Source organism: Emys orbicularis, chromosome 8 (genome assembly GCF_028017835.1).
Source record: "Emys orbicularis isolate rEmyOrb1 chromosome 8, rEmyOrb1.hap1, whole genome shotgun sequence".
Lineage (NCBI taxonomy): Eukaryota > Metazoa > Chordata > Testudines > Emydidae > Emys > Emys orbicularis.
This window is the reverse complement of record NC_088690.1, coordinates 6,552,165-6,572,416: the sequence shown is the minus strand read 5'-3', so window position 1 is coordinate 6,572,416 and position 20,252 is coordinate 6,552,165. Positions and strand designations below refer to the sequence as shown.

At 41.3% G+C, this 20,252-nt stretch overlaps 1 protein-coding gene across 1 annotated transcript; it reads right to left on the bottom strand.

Moving 5' to 3' along the window:
• Nucleotides 1-172: 172 nt before the first annotated feature.
• Nucleotides 173-17,906, bottom strand: CMPK1 (cytidine/uridine monophosphate kinase 1). Its single transcript, XM_065409007.1, has 6 exons — nucleotides 17,800-17,906; nucleotides 8,124-8,270; nucleotides 5,798-5,950; nucleotides 3,525-3,601; nucleotides 3,350-3,446; nucleotides 173-1,494 (listed from the first exon to the last, which is right to left on the bottom strand). The coding sequence occupies exons 1-6, from the start codon at nucleotides 17,872-17,874 to the stop codon at nucleotides 1,453-1,455; spliced, it is 591 nt and encodes a 196-aa protein (XP_065265079.1). The 5' UTR covers nucleotides 17,875-17,906; the 3' UTR covers nucleotides 173-1,452.
• Nucleotides 17,907-20,252: the final 2,346 nt, after the last annotated feature.

The window sequence follows — 20,252 nt, the reverse complement described above, 5'->3', positions numbered from 1 at the left end:
CCCTATACATCACAACGTCTGTTAGAGGATCACATCCAATTATAGCAGCAGCTGATGTAGCAAAAATAATCTTAATGGATAACGCAAAAAAAAAAAAAAAAAAAAAAAAGGGTTAAAATACTCATCCTCAGGTTTCTGGATGTCCTTTAATGAAAGTTTTGGGTGCATGAGGAATGCAGGATTGGACCCATATATGGCTATGAACATTAAAGCTTGTGGAAAAAATGGTATTTAACAAAAGAAAGTCATAACTATATCACAACTGTACAATACTTAAATACATGATGGCTTGTTTCAACCAGTCACTTGTTTATTCCAACTATTACTGTTGACAAATGCACTAATTCAAGATAATGCCATAAAGCATGAACTAATTTGTTTAAGGGAATGAAACATTTTTAAAAAAAATTCAAACTGGTCAAACGAAGTGCAATAATTAAAAAAAAACTTTTTAAAACAAACTATTAAAATTATACAATTTTAGGGAAACTACAAGTTTAACCATAAAAATCTCTTTCCCTATATAACAAACCTTAAAGTATTCAACAATACAATATTCAATAATACAGAAATGCCCTTTCATTTGTTACAAAAACAGAACTGTTAAAAGAATAGTTTTACTATACATCTTCTTGGAGGTTTGTCACTGTCTAACAACTTCATTATACTTAAGAGCATAATTACCATCACAAAGTGAGTGCATAGATACTAAACTGACCGCAATTCTATTCTTAACCTCTTGCATATGACGACTACACAAAGGGGGTACATTTTCTCTAAGTACTCAATAAGTTACTACACATGGTATGTACCCAGAGTCATAAGAGAGTACCACTTTACCAAAGCACTTTGTACATCTATTGCTGAACAGCTTCACACTGTATTAAATTAGTTAGACAAGAAGTTCTAAAACAAATGCACATGCTAATTTTACAGTTCTGTTTACAGAATTCAGCTGTGGGATAAAAGAACAATCAATTGCATAAAATTTTATTTGGAAAAAGTTTCCTAAGTTTGGTCCAAAAACAGGCTGAGAGTTTTGTTTAAAAATAAAAAAAAGATATGTAGGCCCTGCCGCTTATCATTGCTATTTACTGGACTCTTAAAAACAGATTTATGGCAATAAGAAATAAGAAGGGCTGCCCATGAATGGCAAACTGTAAAAGGATTGATAGTCTCTCCAGATCGATTTTGACTATTATCTTTATTTTGTAAGTAACTGAACTAAGTTAGAGAAGAATCCTGAAATGTATTGTCTACTATAGCCACAATAAATGAATCCATTCCTATTTAAAAACAATTTCATTTTCAATTAATTGCTTTTCCAACTATCTGTGAATACAAGAAACATTTAAAAAAAACCTTTAAAATGATTACAAAAGTGTTGAATTTAGTAGCAGCTATTAAACCCAAGATTCAAGCAAAATTTCAAGGGAACTTTCAAGAATGGAACTAGCCTTCTTTGTCAAAAATTTTCACAACCTTACCAAAAACCTGAAAGAGAGAAACATTTAATTAAAATTATGGAACGTTAAATATTCAGCAATTTAAAGTTAGACCACCCCACACAGTTATTGATGGTAAATCAATGTTTTTTTAAATGTACAATACGTAGTTAATTTTTTAAAAGACGTACATATCAGAATAGAGGGGAGGGAATCTAGCACCAAATCCTATTTAGTCTCTCATTTCCATCTATTTTTTTTAGGTTATCAACATTATTACATTTTTTGTGTGTGTGTGGCAGCATGAGAGCAAACCGTCTCTAGCAGAAAACTCTTCAAAAGGAATATTAAATTAAAAAACAAAATCTAAACAACAAAAACACAGTTTAAAAAAAAAACCAGGCCTCTGCCACAAGAAGATCCAGGTAGGTGAACCCTTCTGGCTTGACTACAAGTGATCTGTATGTACTGAACTAATTGCAAAATGGAGGCCCGATTTCCCAACCTTTGATATGAGGGTAACACCAATGATTAGTAAAACCAAAACTTTTTTCTACTTATAATGTTTAGTTTTTGCATTTCATTCAGCTTCAATAATGAAGAGGCTAATAAATTTCATTTTTGTTTTTAGTTAGTTTCTATTTTACTTCATTTTCATATTTCCATGCGCTGGTATAGAAACTGCAGTGTTTGAATTGTACGGGAATATTTGTTTGAAACAAAACTGGTTCCCAGTTGAGGAGGAAAAAAATTCAATGTATGGAAACATTTTGTTACAGGAGTGCTCTATCTGTATATACGTAAATAATTAGTTAATAGTCAAGGTGGCAGTAGATAGAGCTTATGAATATGAAGCATAGTTCCTGAGTTTTGTAGAAGCAATAAAACTTCCAGTTGTGTGCACTGCAAATGTCTTCCTTCAGATGCTATTTACATCAGTTCTTAACACATTTCATTTGGGTTTAGGTTTCATAAAAATATATTTTAACAAATTCTAAACTCTGGGCCAAATTTGACTAGACAGAATCCATTTCAATTAGAGATGTACCCAAACACCTAGCTTTCAATCATCCTTGAGGTTTAGGTAAGTGAATCCTGATCCACCTTTGCTCCCCAGAACTCTCTTGCGGTATGTCTACACTACCCGCCGGATTGGCGGGCGGTGATCGATCCAGCGGGGGTCGATTTATTGCGTCTAGTCTAGACACGATAAATCAACCCCTGAGCACTCTCTCGTTGACTCCTGTACTCCACCGCTGCGAAATGGGGGAGCGGCAGCAGTCGACTCACTGCGGTGACGACACTACTGTAAGTCGATCTAAGTACGTCGACTTCAGCTACGTTAGTCACGTAGCTGAAGTTGCGTAACTTAGATCGATCCTCCCCGCCAGTGTAGACCAGGCCTTGGAAGAGCAGATGGAAAAGTCTATATTATGATCCAGCCTGGTGACTGGTCTGGGATTGCATAATACCTTGTTTCACTGGGTCTCAGTGTTAAGAACTAGAGCTTGGTGCCTTGGTCCTGAACGCACAAAGGCTAATAGCATTGTGATGCAATGCATTCAGCCCTGGGGTGAACAGGAAGCACATCACAACTCCAGTTGACTTACTACATGGAGCCCTCTCTAGCTCTCCTCTCTTCCTGTGAGAAGGCAGTTTTTGAGGAGCAGGAAAAGGAGGTGATTAAAGGTGATAAAATGGGGAGCTCTTGTAAGAACCCTACCACCAAAAAAAATAAATTGTTGTATAGTATTTGACATTTCATAGACACACCAAAAAGAGGAAGACTATATGTAAGGGATGGAGAGAAGGGATATCATTGACTCTACATCTCAGAAGAAGGGATCCAAAAATATATACCATGTTATTGTAAGCCCAAAAATTTATTTGTCCTTGAAACTTACTTCATCAACAGATTTAGAGGCATCCACTTTCCTGACTTTCCCCATTTTCTCATATTGGTCTATTATGGGCTTAGTTGACTGCAGGTATGTGTGAAGTCTATAAGACAGAAAAACATGTATCACATCATACAAAGAAAACAAGAAACATAACTATGAAAAGTTCTGGGTACAGTACCTCTTTTCTAGACTCTCTCGGTTGTCATCACTCCTACCACTGCTCTTTCCTCTTTCAAGGCAGCGGTCAATACATATCTAACAACAAACACAGAATGAACTCTTAAAAGCATGTGACTATTATCTTTATATATCTGAAGATAGACTTAATAACAAACCTTTGTCCTTTGTTCAATAGGCCTAGTTCATTAACGTGCAAAACAGATTTGAGGGAGACTGAGCATGCACACACATGGTTCAGTGCATATATTTTACAAAAGATTAGCTAGATCTAGACAGTAATATGAATTAGTTTTTGATTCACCTGCCTTTTTAATTGTGGCTTGGGAAAGAGGGGTGTGGTGAGGGGGGAGCGGGGAAGGTGATGGCTTACAGTTTCAAAAGGGACTAATGATTTTGGGTGCCCAATCTGAGACACTAAGATTGAATACCTAACTTTCAGAGAGCTGATGCTCAGCACTGTCTGAAAATCAGACTCTTTAAGTGTCACGTTTGGCCACTAAAAATGAATACATAAAAAAAAAATCATTAGTCTCTTTTGAAAATGCAAGCCTATAATATTTAAGTATCAGGGGGTAGCTGTGTTAGTCTGTATCCACAAAAACAACAAGGAGTCCGGTGGCACCTTAAAGACTAACAGATTTATTTAGGCATAAACTTTCGTGGTTAAAACACCACTTCTTCAGATGCCACTTCTGAAGAAGTGGTTTTAACCCACAAAAACTTATGCCCAAATAAATCTGTTAGTCTTTAAGAAGTGGTTTTTTACCCACGAAAGCTTATGCCCAAATAAAACGGTTAGTCTTTAAGGTTCCACGGGACCCCTTGTTGTTTTTATAATATTTAAGGTACACATACTACATGTTAACTTACTAGGTCTGAATGACAAGCGTCTTAATTTTTGTTCAGTCAATATCACTGTATTTATTAAATTATTCTGATCTGTAATATATATTGTGAATAAAGTATAACTATGGTTAATAGTTATTGAATACATATAAAGTTATGGTTATATTTTAATGTTAAATGAATAATCTTGATAATATATGGCAAACAATTTTTGATATATGTCAAGATGCAAGAGAGGGATCTTTTAAAACAATTTTTCATATGGAATACATCCCTGATTTAACTTAAAGTAAAAGACCACTCAGTTATTATTGTAGATTACTAGAGCTAGTCAAAACAATTTGAACAAGAACTTTTGGGGAGGGGAAGAAATTATCTTTTTTCAAAAATGAAAGTTTTCATTCAGGTTTCCCCCCCCTCTAATGTATCTGATTGATAGAAATTTCTGATGGAAAAATTTAGCCTGTTGCTTGTTCTTTGGCATGTTTTTTTCAGCTTGTCATCTTTTGAATTCCCAAGTTTGACTGATCAGTTTAACTATGGGATTTTTTCCCAAAATTGAAAATTTGCTATTTTGAAATTGAAAAGAAAATGAAAAGTAGATTTTTAAAATTAAAAAAAATAATAATAAAAAGTTCCACAGAAGGTCAATCTATCTAACATTTTAAAACTTTCAGTTTCTGAGTAGTTTTAATGCTTACATCTCAAGGGCAATGGCATATTATAGAGTATATCATGGCATTTGTTATTTTAATTTAATACATCATTGTCAGAATATCATTGTAATCTAGGTTTCAGAATGGTAGCCGTGTTAGTCTCCTTGTTCTTTTAATTGTAATCTAGTTACTCATTTAGAAAAGTTGTTTTGATTACTCAGCGTCCTAGTAAAATTCACCAACTATGAAAAATTCTGAATCACTCTGCCAGCACCTTAGAAGTGATCAGAGGAAGATGCTGGCAAATTGATTCTGCTCTCAACTATGGCATCAGGCTATACACACTGTAGGTGGAAAGTTTTCCTAACGTCACAGGAGCATCTTGTGTATTCTTATGTGACACAATCCTTTTGATTTCAAAGGGTTCTTAAGGAAAAACGAAATTGTTCAGAATTGTTGTTCAATATAATTTCTTTACGCAACTGGACACTTGCTATTCTGAAGAACACAATAACAGCAATACTTAGATCTAAAACCATTTTACAAAAGGAGGTCAGATTATTAACCCCATTTTACACAAGAAGTTTTATAGCTGCCAAGCGAACTGCCAAAAATCCTCAGTAGTCATAGTCCAGGACTTCCTTCTCATGTTGCTAATGCTCATACATATTGGAAAATTCAGTCCATCCAACACAGTTTTACTGTTCTCGCTGTCTGCCTCTCATCATACAACATGTGAGAAAAGTACACAGCAATGATATTTCAATACCTCGTTGTCGCAGTCGAAAAACAGAACAAAAGACACGTCTGCCTTTCCATCCATAGTCTTATTCCAGCCTTGAAGATTGTCTTCATTTCTGGGGAATCCATCAATCAAGAATTTGTACTTTTGGACATTGGCAGCCATTGTTTGATCCATAGCCTAATAGATAGCAGAGTTCAGTTCAAGAACTTCTTACACACAAAATAATATATTTGTCTCTTAAATATTGGTCAGATGTTGACATGATTTACAAACTTTTAACTTGATAGTTTTATTGGACCAATGTCTGTTAGTGAAAGACACAAGCTTTGGAGCGGACACAGAACTCTTCAGGTATGGGAAAAGTGAGGTACCCAGACTTTCACAGCTGAATACAAGGTCGAACAGATTGTTTAGCATAAGGAGTTAACACACATTGTAAGAGACCATTCAAGATGTAGTGGCCAGTTAACACCTCTGCAGTCATAGGACAAAAAAAAGAGGGAAGAGCAGGAGGGGCCCAAAGGGTCACACGCCCCCCCCAAATGCCAAGGGAGGGGAGGGGCCAGCAGCCGGGGAGATGAAGGGGCGGGGCCAGAGCCTCTCCTCTTCTGGCCACGCTGCCTGGGATGCTGCCCGGTGCAGCACAGTGGCTGCATGCTCCCAGGCAGCTGCCCTCTCCCAGGCAGCCGCTGCGCTGCACCGGGCAGCATCTGGGAGTGGCTCCATATGCCAGGGAGAGCTGGCGCAGAAGGAGGACAGAGCTCCTCCCCTCCCCCCCCCAGGAAACGTGGGATGGTGAGAGTGCGGGGGGCCCCAGGCTGGGGGCGAGGAGTCATGTGGGGGGGTCACGTGCTCCCCCTTTAGCTGGTGTCCCCCCTGGTGTCCCTCCCACGTGTCACCTGTCTGAGTGTCTTTATTAAGTCCATGATATTTAGTGTCTAGCAAAGCTACGAATTTAAGCTCCCCAGCTCATCTTTTGAAGTTGTACAGACTTCCTTTGAGGATAAGGACTGAGAGGTCAGATACGGGGTGATCACTTTGTGAAAAATGTTCACCCATGGATGATATGGTGATTTTCTTTTATAATTTTTCTGTCTGAGTTCATTTCAGATCGTTTTATTTCACTCAGATAGTTGTCATTCGGGCTTTTGGTGCACTGGATGAGATATACCACATGTTATGAGAGGCATGTGTAGGACCCCTGGATCTTGAAAGGTGTATTGTGGGGGGTACTAATCAACATAACTTCGTCATTCACGTATCTACAGAATGGACTCCTCTACTGTCTTAAAGGCACTCTCACTATTTCACTGCTTCACAGTGTGATACGCCAGGGCCAGAGGGCAGCAGGAGAGTGATAGGTGGGAGGTACATAAGCCCCAGGATGATCGGGGCCTTATTCCCTGCGGACTGAGGAAAGGTTACTACAGGTTAATTAAGAGTACTGGAGCCAATTATGGCCCTGCCAGAGACCTAATAAAAAAACCCTGCTTCAGTCAGACAGCCAAAGGTAAGGAGAGCTGAGTACTGTTATTGACCAGAGGATCAGAGTACCAGGGGAAGGGAAACCCTGCCCAAGCAGAGCAAAGGGACTCCCCCAGCACAGAGGACCAAGAGAAACCCTGCCCAAGGGGAAAGCGAATACGAAGCCTGCGAAGCTGAAGGGGCTGGGACCCGGAGTAGAGGGCGGACCCAGGTCCCTTCCCTACTCCCCTTTTCTCCCCCACCAGGGCACTAGCGGAGCTGTCAACGCCCAAGAATGGGGGCAAGGGATAGCACCCTAACCCATCACACCAAGGAAAAGCGCGGGACCCACCACAATAGCCGCGGCCATTTGCCACAACAGCTTTAGCAGTAATATTATTGATATAAACTTCACGATTCATTGTTTTACAATTTCAAAGGATGTAAGAGTTTACTCTGGGCTCCAACTTGTCAAGCAAGATCTCAACAATCTCATGCTGTGCACAAATCTGGTTGGGGAAGTTATTTTTATATTCTACAAGATGCTGAAATGTACTCTTACAAAATACAATGTACCCTGACTGTACTTGGTTTTGAGTTAGTTTCAGTTAAAAACGTCAGAGAAAACATTATAAAAATAATAAAATGTATCAAGTGCCCTCTCTGTGCTTTATGTAATGAAAGGCATTACCTCTTGCCTTCTGTAAGGACCATAACATAGCCATATGTGATTTTAAGGAGAAGCAAGGTATAACAACATGCACCCATTGCCTATCATTTACCTCTTGCTCACTTCAAAGGGAGGGAAATGTTTTTCAGGCTACATCCACTACCTTGTTTGCTTGGAAAGGTGAACCATCAAGACAACAACATTCACTTTTCTTACCCTCTTCAACAAGCTGATAGTAATCTCAACTGGTACGATTGCTCCCTCTTTAATATATTTTTCAATTAGTTCTCCATACTGAGAGCCTGGCCTTTTTCGTTCATCTCGAAGGAGATCGCCTGCAGAAAGGTGGGTGTACCCATATTTCTGAAATACATATAACAATAGTGTTAGGCAGATGAAGATTCCTCTGAGTAAGTACATATACTAAATTAACCTAGCTGTTAAAATTAATTTCATTATCCTATTAATATAAAGGCAAACTTATAGCCAATAATAGTCAGTTTGGATAAAAAGCATTCTATTTTCAGCCTCTTGTCATGATTTCACAGTATACCCAATATGTGCAGGAAGCCTGGCAGACTGTGGCACCTTGGGTAAAAATTTTCAAAAATGCCTACGTGACTTTTGAAAATGAGACATAGGCTCCTTAGGCTGGTCAACACTCAAAACCTAGGTTGGTTTAACTACGTTGGTCAAGGGTGCGCACAATCCACACACCCCAAGTGGCATAGTTAAACTGACCTAAGTCCCCATGTAGACAGCACTAGATTGAAGTTCCTGCTTCATGGGGAGGTGGATTATCTTTGCCAACAGGAGAACCCCTCCCGTGGGTGTAGGTAGTGTCTTCTACACTGTGCTGCTGTAGTGTTTTAAGTGTAGACAAGCCCTTAGTCACTTAGACACCTTTGAAAATTTTACCCCTTGTAATGAATTAGATGTTTAAAGTAAACCAAAAGACTAAAAGATACATGTTGCAGTCCCACCCAAAATACATGGCTATTTAGAAATTCACTGACAATGTTAGCCAGTACATTAAATTTTAATTTTGCAAGTGAAAAGGAGTCAAAACAACTGCTTTACTTGGTAAGCTTAAAGGCAGGCTTGTATTTTAAAATAACTACCTACCTTTGCTGCAGATATGGGACTACTATATGTTTTGACTAGAGTTCTTTATTTAGAAAGGCAGCATGCTCCAAGCACAGTGCTGGAAGCCAGAAATACCTGCTTTCTACTTCTGACTCTGACGCCTTCTGTGGCCTTGGACAAATCACTTATACTCCGCTGTAAAAGCTGTGTGAATAATGGATTTTTTGGTCTGTTGGCAATTCCAAGAAACGGCTAAAAATAGTTTTCAGAGTGGTAGCCCTGTTAGTCTGTATCATTCTTTTTTTTAAAAAACAGTTGTGAACCAAACAAAATGTTTCATTTCATTTGAACATTTTTTACATTTTTAGTTCTTTTTAAAATAAAAAGAAAGGAAATTTCAAAGTGAAAAGTTATGTCAAATAAAAAATTGGAGGAGTCCGGTGGCACCTTAAAGACTAACCGATTTATTTGGGCATAAGCTTTCGTGGGTAAAAAACCCACTTCTTCAGATGCATGGTGTGAAAATTCCAGATACAAGCATAAATATACTGGCACATAAAGAGAAGGGAGTTACCTTACAAGTGGAGAATCAGTGATAACTAGGCCAATTCAGTTAGGGTGGATGTGGTCAACTCCCAGTAATTGATGAGGAGGTATCAATACCAAGAGAGGGAAAATTGCTTTTGCAGTGAGCCAGCCACTCCCAGTCCCTATTCAGGCCCAAATTGATGGTGTCAAATTTGCATATGAATTGTAGCTCTGCAGTTTCTCTTTGAAGTTTTTTTTGTTGAAGGATGGCTACTTTTAGATCTGTTATTGAATGTCCACGGAGATTGAAGTGTTCTCCTACTGGCTTTTGTATGTTACCATTCCGCATGTCTGATTTGTGTCCATTTATTATTTTACGTAGAGACTCTCCGGTTTGGCCAATGTACATGACAGAGGGGCATTGCTGGCACATGATGGCATATATCACATTAGTAGATGTGTAGGTGAATGAGCCCCTGATGGTGTGGCTGATATGACTGGGTCCTGCGATGGTGTCGCTAGAGTAGATATGGGGACAGAGTAGGCAACGGGGTTTGTTACAGGGATTGGTTCCTGGGTTAGTGTTTCTGTGGTGTGGTGTGTGATTGCTGATGAGTATTTGCTTCAGGTTCGGGGGCTATCCGTAAGCGAGGACTGGCCTGCCTCCCAAGGTCTGTGAGAGTGAGGGATCATTTTCCAGGATAGGTTGTAGATAGTGTTGATGTGCTGGAGAGGTTTTAGCTGGGGGCTGTACGTGATGGCCAGTGGTGTTCTGTTATTTTCCTTGTTAGGCCTGGCCTGTAGTACGTGACTTCTGGGTACCCGTCTCGCTCTGTTAATCTGTTTCCTCACTTCCCCAGGTGAGTATTGTAGTTTTAAGAATGCTTGATAAAGATCTTGTAGGTGTTTGTCTCTCTCTGAGGGATTGGAGCAAATGCGGTTGTATCTTAGGGCTTGGCTGTAGACAATATGTAGACAAAGGCTGTAGACTGTGTGATGTGTCCTGGATGGAAGCTAGAGGCATGTAGGTAAGAATAGCAGTCAGTAAGTTTCCAATATAGGGTGGTGTTTATGTGACCATCACTTATTTGCACTGTCGTGTCCAGGAAGTGGATCTCTTGTGTGGACTGGTCCAGGCTGAGATGGATGGTGGCGTGGAAATTGTTGAAATCCAGGTGGAATTCTTCAAGGGCCTCCTTCACGTGGGTCCATACGATGAAGATGTCATCAGTGTAGCGCAAGTAGCGGAGGGGCGCTAGGGGACGAGAGCTGAGGAAGCGTTGTTCTTAGTCAGCCATAAAAATGTTGGCTTACTGTGGGGCCATGCGGGTACCCATAGCAGTGCCGCTGACTTGAAGGTATAAGTTGTCCCCAAATCTGAAATAGTTGTGGGTGAGGACAAAGTTACAAAGCTCAGCCACCAGGTATGCTGTGGCCTCATCAGGGATACTGTTCCTGACAGCTTGTAGTCCATCCTCATGTGGAATATTGGTGTAAAGAGCTTCTACGTCCTTGGTGGCCAGGATGGTGTTTTCAGGAAGATCACCAATGCATTGTAGTTTCCTCAGGCAGTCAGTGGTGTATGCTTGTATCTGTAATTTTCACTCCATGCATCTGAAGAAGTGGTTTTTTACCCACGAAAGTTTATGCCCAAATAAATCTGTTAGTCTTTAAGGTACCACCGGACTCCTCGTTGTTTTTGTGGATACAGACTAACACAGCTACCCCTCTGATAAAAAATTGGAAACGTTTAATTTACAAAATGTCAAAACAAAATGTTTTGATTTTTTTTTTAGGGGTGGGTTGTTGGGTTTTTTATTTTTTGTCATTGACCAAAACAATCTGGAAAAATCGACGTGAATTGGCAAAATGTTTTGATGTCATCCAACTTGCATATTTGCCAAAAAATGTTTTGGTCAAAAAATTTCACCCAGCTGTACTCCAGTTTCCCTATTTGCTAAATGGGGATAACATTACTCACCAAATGCCTAACAGCGTTGTGAGAATGAGTTAATGTTCGCTAATGCTTTGGGGATGTAACATACTAAGTAGTAGGAACTATATGTATATTAGGTAGTTTTGATGAAGTTGTCCTGGTTCCTTTATTCTTATTTTTCAAAGGGAAAAAAAAATCCCTGTTTTGTATGCATTTCAGTTATATGCATACATTGAACCCAGGAAACTCAGCACATATGTTGAGCCAGGTGGCAGTCTCCAGGGAGAGGGACAGTGTCAGGATGTGACATGGGTAATCCACGAGAGAAGCTAGTGTCTTCCCCTAGTGCTGATGTGGCAGTCCAGGCTAAGCAGCTAGACTGATGCTATTAGAAATCTCTCAATAAACTGTATAGACAGAAATACAGCAGGGAGTCTATATGCAAACATATCATACAGATATATGTTTAGACTAAATACTGCTATCACCCTTGTATTTTGTGGTCAATTAAGGCATTTTAAAAACATTAAAACGCTCTAACATAAAACCTCACCGAAAAAGCATGTGTTAGACCTATGCTTTTCTAAGGCACCCATCACCACAGAATCTAGACACCAGAAATAAAATACATATGTGATCATACTGTACAGAGAACAGATTTCAGGTTCAGAATGATAAATCCCAGCAGGAAAAAGTTAGAAAAGGAGAATTTTGATAGTTGTACCAGTGTCAGTTAACTACAGAAATGTCAAGTACCTAAGGTCTTTTTTAAAAGTAAGTTTTTAATATTACATAAAAATGTAACAAGATTACACATAGCTAGGTTCTATAAAACAGGTATTAGAGACATAACCTAGGAACGTACCAAAAGTAAATTACAATTCTAAGAATACAAAATAGAGTACGTATGTGTATCTTTACTCTAAGTTTCAGTACAGAACAAAAAAACACAGACTTTAGGGTTATCCGCTTGGCTGCAGCGATAGCCACAGCAAATTTCAAAAAAGGAGCCTGGGCAGAATAATAATGTGCATACTTCCCTTTTATGGCTGTGATCTTGGGATTTAAAAACTTGGCTACTAAATAAATACAGCAGACACATTACACAACTCACCAAGCAAGCTTAAAAACATTTAGTTGCTTTCCAACTCTACCCACAGAAGCCTGGAAAGGCAGTTTTGCTATAATCACAATTTAAGAAACTATATAATTACTTAAATCCCCAAAAAACTGCAGACAGCTGGATAAAAAAAATAAAGCATGCAAGATTTTGCCCTAAATGACCATGAAGAGAAACTCTAGCTACGTTCTCTATTACTTTACTGTATTTTTATTCAAATGGGCATTGCATTTAGATATGCTTATTTACATATTAACTATGAACTGCAGAAGCCATAAACCAGAGTAAAGCTTTTTATAAACAAGAAGTTTTACTGTCCAGAACCAAAATTAACATGTAGCTCTTCTTGCTACAATCAAAGAATTATGATATTTTTAACATTAAGTTAAACATTAAGGAGAAAAGAAGAAGAAAAAAAATAATCCCCTTGGTTTCATGGGATTACAGCACCATTTAATTTTCCTCAGCATTTTTTCTTTTCATGCAAGAAGAAATATTGACTCAATCTTTGGAATTCTCTTTACAACAGCAAACTAAAATAGTTTTAAATAGCTGAACAGGAAAGAGCAAGACAGAAGTATTTTAAAGTGAGCTTGTTAAATAGGGATGTTTCTAATTACAATAAATTCTAATCTGGAATGCTTTTCAGAATGGATTAGTTGGGCTGCTCCTCCAGAACTTGTTAAATTTTCAAACACCTTCCAGCTTTCTCCCATGCTGCCTCTCATGCTTGGGAGGAGCTCCCTGTAAACATCCATAAGGCTACCTCATTATCCTTCTTCTAACTCTCCTTCACTGAGATGTCTAGGGAAAACTTATGTCTGCTGACACCACTGCCTATGATGATGACCAGTACTGTCTCATTGTATCTCCGTTTCACTGTTTCCATCTGTTGTCTATTGTCTTATACTTAGATTGTAATCTATTTGGAGTAGGGACCATCTTGTTGTTCTATTTGTACAGCACCTAGCACATCCATGGGATCTTGATCGATGATTGAGGCACGTAGATGCTATGGTAATGCAAATAATAAATGATAGTAACTCAATGGCAAAACATCCATTCATTGACTTTGATGAGATCAAAATCCAAAGGAAACAGTTTTAAATCTGGTAAATAAATGTGGCAGAGTCTTGATTTCCAATCTTTAAATGGAAGACTGCTGAGAAGTGATACTCAACAGGTTACTGCCTGTCTTCATGAAGCTCTCTCTTTATGGCTCTCAGAGGAGTGCTCCCTCTTGTGTCATGCAAGGCAAGTATTTAGAAAATGAACTGGAGCTAAAGAGATTTATTTTCTCTCCCAGAAGCCAAGAAAGGAGATGTTGTTGGCAAAACTTTTGTCTTTCGTGTGTGTGTGTGTGTTTTTTAACACCTCTGAAAAACAAAAGTTAGCTTTATTGGCAGGAGAGCCTAACTCTGCTCGTTGGAGGTAGAAGTTTTTTGTCATTCAATTGATAGTGTAGACATAGCCTTAGTTCTATTTGCTATGTCTCTTACTCCCAGGGGTGAAAGTAACTTAAAGGACTTACCTGTATGCAGGGTGGCCGGGCTCCTGGGCAAGGGGGTGGGGGGGCAGAAGGGGCAGGGCTGGGGCCAGACTCCCCTAGCCAGCCCTTCAGCACTGCCTGGCCCGCGCCGCCCAGGGCTCCGGCGGCGATTTAAAAGGCCACGGAGCAGCTGCCCCTTTTGCCCCCCACCCCCGTCAGCAGCCCTGCCGGTACGGTTCTTAAAGCGCTGCCGCGGCAACGCTTTAACATCGGCTGTGTACCAGCCTGTACCGATGACCACTTTCTTACCGGTACGCCGTACGGGCCCGTACCGGCTTACTTTCATCTCTGCTTACTCCTAAGAATTTCCCCTTCCTAGATTTATTACTAGCAAAGTTAACATGTAATACTTTTCTGGTAGTGGATACAATTCAAGCAGCAATGACTCATTTGACTCCCTCCTCCTCAAGTGGTCTTTATCCAATTACTTTAGGATACCAAACCAAAATGATTTACATTTCTAAGTATGGGGCAGCAGCCACATAAGCTACTTCAGCCCTGAGGCTGCATTAATGGCTTGTAATTATATTCCCTCCAGCTCTACAAAACTTCCCTATGGTTGACGCTTATTTGTTTGTTGTGTACCAAGGACAGGATTTGACCCAAAGTAACAAAAAGGCTTTTTGAAAGTTACGAGCCTTACATCCCACAACTTAATTTTTTTTAAAAAACCTGTTTCAGTTAGAGTTTATAACTTATGGTGAAAACTTGTGGCTAAAATCTTAAATTAGAGAGACAGTATCCTTTCCTCTCTCTCTCTCTCTCTCTCTAATATCCCGAGACCAACACAGCTACAACAACACTTTATAAAATCTTAAATGTCAGTTTTCAGTCTGGACCAAATTTTGATAACCAAGTTATACAGTATGGAGAACTAGGGTATAATGGAACAGTGGAGAAACTATAACGGTACTCTACCACGCATCACTAGAAAACAAACAAATGCTAGTGCCAGGACTTGCGGTTTTTCCTTCTGTAGTTTAAGCAATATGGGCGTTGTTATGGTTCTTAGTCATTGCTTTCATGTGGGTGTGGACAAACCTCCATCATTTATGGCACTCATCATGCATAAAATATCCACGTCTACTCCATTTTAAAAGGCTCTATTTGGAGGCATTTAGCCTTAAATACACCATAACTATCCAACAGAACAGAATGTCATCATCCTGATTTTTAAAGAGGTCTGCTTCTGTATGTAAATAATTGTCAGCTATTAATCATCAGCTATTCCCCCCACTCTTCTAAACATTTTTTCCACCTTCAAGTACTGTTAAACTAAAATGAATTCTAAATATTTAGAAAAGTTGTGTGAAATTCTAAAAATTAAATCATGTAATCTCTTAATGCCAGTTTGAAAATCTTTGATGGCAGAAAAGACAAGGATTAATTTAACACAGGACACACATAAAGCACATAAAGATTCACTCTGCATAACTTGTGACCTCCATCACATTCAGCTGCGTAGCAAAATTTCACTTCTATTGTTGCTTATAATATAATTTTATTTTCACAATTTACAGTGGCACAGAGGAAATTATCTGCCCTCGGAATTATCAACTCCCTGGTTGTACGTTTAGATCATAAACTCTTTGGAACATGGGCCTGGATCTTTGTGTATTTAAACTACTGTAAAGCACCATATTTGGTTTAAGATTGTTCTGGGCCAAAAGATACAGAGGATTTTTCTAAGGCAGGTTGTATGGAATGAAGACAGTTTGGACTTGTCATACTTTCTCATTCCCCAGTATTCTGCACTATAAAGTAGTGTTGAAAGTACGCAACTCTGATAACAATCTCAAACCAAGATCTATTGACACAGTGCAGCCAAGAGGATCTGAGCACCGTCATTGCTAGGAGACGTTGGAGATGGATCGGTCATGTGCTTCGGATGGAAACTGATTCCCTCACCAGAGTAGCAATAAGATGGACACTTGAAGGCAAGCGAAAATGAGGCTGCCCGAAAACAACATGGCGAAGAGCTGTGGAAGCTGGGGCACAGCTGGGGAACCATTGAAAGACTTGCTAGAAACAGACAGGAGTGGATGAGCTTCATCACAGCCCTAAACACCAGAGGCGTAATAGGAACATGATGATGATGATGATGATGAAAGCACCATATACCTCTGGAATAATAAACCCATTGTACCTTCTATTGCAAACCCCCCGCAGTATCTTTGCAGGACATTCTCTTAAATTTATTAATGGTTTATGTATGATTGTGTTCCACTCCACGAGGGAGGGTTACCAACAACTTTTCCAGGAACTACAAACAGTAGGGGGTAATTAAGGCCAGTCATTGAGGGGACCACAGTTGTGTTAGGTTCTGTACAAAACATACAAAAGATACCTTGGGGAAAGGGGTAAGAAACAGGGGACACTGCAATAAAAGACCTGCAGCATGGCCACAGCTGGCCTGGGTTAGCTGACTCAGGCTCATGGGACTAAAAGTTGCAGTATAGATACTTGGGCTTGGGCTAGGGCTAAAGCCTGGGCTCTGAAACCCTGCAAGGGGGGTGGGTCTCAGAGCCTGGGTCCAAATGTCTACACACTGCAATTTTAACCCTGCAATTCAAGTCAGGGCTTGTCTACACTGAAAAAATTGCAGCAGTGCAGCTACACCACTGTAGTGCTTCAGTGAAGACACCTACTCCAGTGGGAGGGGTTCTCCCATTGAAGTAGGTACTCCACCTCCCTGAAAGGCAGTAGCTAGGGAAACAGGAAAATTCTCCCACTGACTTAGCACTGTCTAAGCCTGGGGGATGAGAGGCTGGTTTAATTGCATCACTCAGGGGGGTGGATTTTTCACACCCTTGAGCCATGTAGTTATACTGACCTAATTTTCTAGTGTAGACCAGGCCTCAACTGACCCAGGCTCTGAGAGTCGATGCTGCGGGTTTAGCAGTGTAAATGTACCCAGAGGCCCTGGCAGAAAGGTAAGGGGAAATGGGACACACAGGTCCCTAGACTCTGGCAAGCACACCCATCAGCTCTAACTAGGTCTGTGATTGATGTTAATCATGAACATCTTCCCGCACAATACCACCCGCACCCCCAATCTTATCTCTGCCCAGGATACTGTGGATAACATGCAGACAGAACTTGGCCTACAAACACAAGAGTGTGTGACTTGTCTAGTATGGGCGTCTGTGCCTCTACCACACCCCCCCCTGGCAGAGATGTCCATTTCCCTAGCTTTGCACTGAAGGAGCGAGGGCCCTTGAGGCTGGGAGTGCAGTTTGGGTGCCCAGAAGGGAAATGTGGGGGCTCCAACGTGCACTTGGAGAAACAAGAGGGGGTTTCTTTTAAAATGCCCCCAAAATAGCCTTTTGCACCTTTACCCAAGACTGAGAGCTAGAACTTCCCTAACCGCCTAAAAACGGAAACCGAACCCCAGGGAGACAATTATAACGGGCCGCCTCCCACTCCCATCCCTGGGGTCCCCATGTCCAAGCCCCCGCTCAACCCTGCAGGGCCACGGAAACGAGACCCCGCGCAGGCTGAGCCACAAGACTACCCGTCCCGCCATGCCCCGCGCCGCTTCGCAGGGAAGATGCCAAGAGCCCCTCGCCGCGTTGCATGCTGGGAGATGTAGTCCGCTCGCTCTCCGAGGAGGCGGCGGCACTGGAAGGGGGGTTCCTGCGGACACTGAGACCCTCCCCGCTGCGCTTCTCACCTCCACGATGCGGGCGCACTGGGTCCCCTTACCAGCCCCGGGCCCGCCCAGGACGAACACAACCAGCGGCTTCATGAGGAGGAGGCAGCGGCGAGGAGCGGCGGCGGTTCGGAGGCAGCGCGCGCGAGGGCTGAGGCGAGCCGCTACCAGCAGCAGGCAGCGATAGAACATGCACGGCACGGGGGAGGGGGGAGAGGGGGCCAGGGAGCGGGGCCGGGAGAGAGGTCCAGGCCGCCAAACCGCCGCCGGCTGTCACACGCCGGCTGCTGACGTGTGAGGGAAAGTGCTTCCGGGTGCGGAGGCGCGCGGGCTGCGCTCTCTGCTCGTGGGGTGGGGTGGGGGAGTGATGACGTGACACCCGCCTGGCGGCCGGCACAGGGGCTCTGCCAAGTGCAGCAGGACCCCACCCTGCTGAGAGCGCGGCCCGTTCAGAGGCAGGGGGCACGTGGCCAATCCTGGCGGGTGCTCAGACAAGATCCGGGGGGAGCAGTGACACAGCCCGCTGCTGAACTCGGGGGCGGGGGGGACGTGTCTTGCTCCTTTCCCTGCTCTCGGACCGCGGCGCGCTGTACCCGTGAAAGTCCAAGCTGTCTGCTGATCTGCCCATTTCCCCAGCTTTGCACTGAAGGAGCGAGGGCCCTAGAGGCTAGGAGTGCAGTCTGGGTGCCCAGAAGGGAAATGGGGGGGTTCCCCCCACGCCACCCAGGTGTTCCCAGCCAGCATTGTCCCTTTTTTGAGGTAGGGTAACCAGACAGCAAGTGTGAAAAATCGGGACAGTGGGTGGGGGTAATAGGAGCCTATGTAAGAAAAAGACCCCAAAACCAGGACTGTCCCTATAAAATCGGGACATCTGGTCACCCTATTTTGAGGTAGCTACTATAGTTGCCTGGGGAAATCAGTAAGGGTGCCCAATAGGCACTGCCGTGCCGGCTGTTCAGTTTTCTGGGCTCACAACGCCAGGATCATGCGGCTCAGTCTTCTCCCGGATGTCCTGGGTTTTGGCACCTCAGCGGTGGCACTCCTTCTCAGTGAGCACCTGTTCGGGAGCACCCAACTAACAGGAATTTCAAGTCTGAGCAATGTGGCATAAAAGCAGTACAGTACAAGTTCTGTATAAGTGCCAGGGAATCTTCAGGAGGAATGATATAATGGCAGATTCAGGGCTTGACCTTACTGCCTTTCTGTGACTTTTATTTTTCTGAAGATGGTTATGCAATATGCATACAAGAGATTTGATTCAGAAATGATGAGGCTTCTACATAGGTCCAATTTCAGGCTTGTCTTAATATGGATCTGCATCATTTGTGCCCATGGTCCGCCTGTACTAACTCCCCATCTCCAGAACATATAGCTAATAAGATATAGTTCTCCCTAATTAAAACCATTAAAATCCCCTGGCAAAGAAACAAGTTTGTAGTTATTTGGAAATAACTCATTTAAACATACCTGTGCTAATAGACTACTGGCTGGAGAGAGCAAAAGTCAGAATAGTGCAAAGTTCATTGTAGTATAAAGCAAATAATACAGAAAGTTACCAGTAAAAGGTAACTATCAATACTGATAACTGATCATTCTCCTTGTAGTGTGTATGGTAACACCCATTGTTTCATGTTCTCTGTGTATATATATATCTTCCTACTGTATTTTCCACTACATGCATCCGATGAAGTGGGCTGTAGCCCACAAAAGCTTATGCTCAAATAAATTTGTTAGTCTCTAAGGTGCCACAAGTACTCCTGTTCTTTTTATCAATACTCAGGTGAATTTTATGGTCTTTTTAGGACAATAGCTGAGCAATTGGCTATAGTTAGGTTGTTCAAGGATTTATCTAAGATATAAGACAGACTATATAATTATGCTGATGAGTTTTTTGATTAACAATTTATATTTTAACTTTAGAAGCTTTCCTTATGGTTTCCTCTAATTTCACTAGATCGGTTGTGAGTACTGATTCGGTTTGGTTCTTAATCACCAGTATAGCAAAGTCATCAGTATTTTCTACATGCGAGGTGACCATGTATTACTTGATTTCTGGCATTTCATTTTTGTTATAAAAATATTTTTAATCCTATTTACATACTCAATTTAGATGGCATTTTATATCGCACAGAGAGCTAATCTGGTCTGGTGGTTAAAGATGAGAAGTGGGACCCAAGAGGTACTTGGTTTTAAACCTGGCTTTGTCTGTAACTTGTTATGTGGACTTGAGTAAGTCACTTGGGCCCCTATCCAGCCTGAGTGCGCTGAATTTAAGTTAATAGGATTATTTACATTATAAAGTTAAGCACATATGTTAAGTGTCTGCAGGATTGGGACCTTAACCTATCTATCTCAATTTTTCCATATGTAAAGTAGAAATAACAACACCTATTTCATAAGGATATTGTAAAGACTAGTTAATGTTTGGAAACTTATATAAGGCCCTGATCTGCTGCTTTGGTCTGTTCCACACA

What these genes read in the sequence shown, in the direction of transcription:
- CMPK1 (XM_065409007.1), bottom strand. Translation starts at nt 17,874, where the DNA reads ATGAAGCCGCTGGTTGTGTTCGTCCTGGGCGGGCCCGGGGCTGGTAAG. An exon ending in CGAGAGAGTCTAGAAAAGAG is followed by an intron (nt 3,447 to 3,524) that starts GTACTGTACCCA and finishes TCTGTCTTATAG; the next exon opens with ACTTCACACATACCTGCAGT. An exon ending in CCTCTAAATCTGTTGATGAA is followed by an intron (nt 1,495 to 3,349) that starts GTAAGTTTCAAG and finishes TCTCTCTTTCAG; the next exon opens with GTTTTTGGTAAGGTTGTGAA.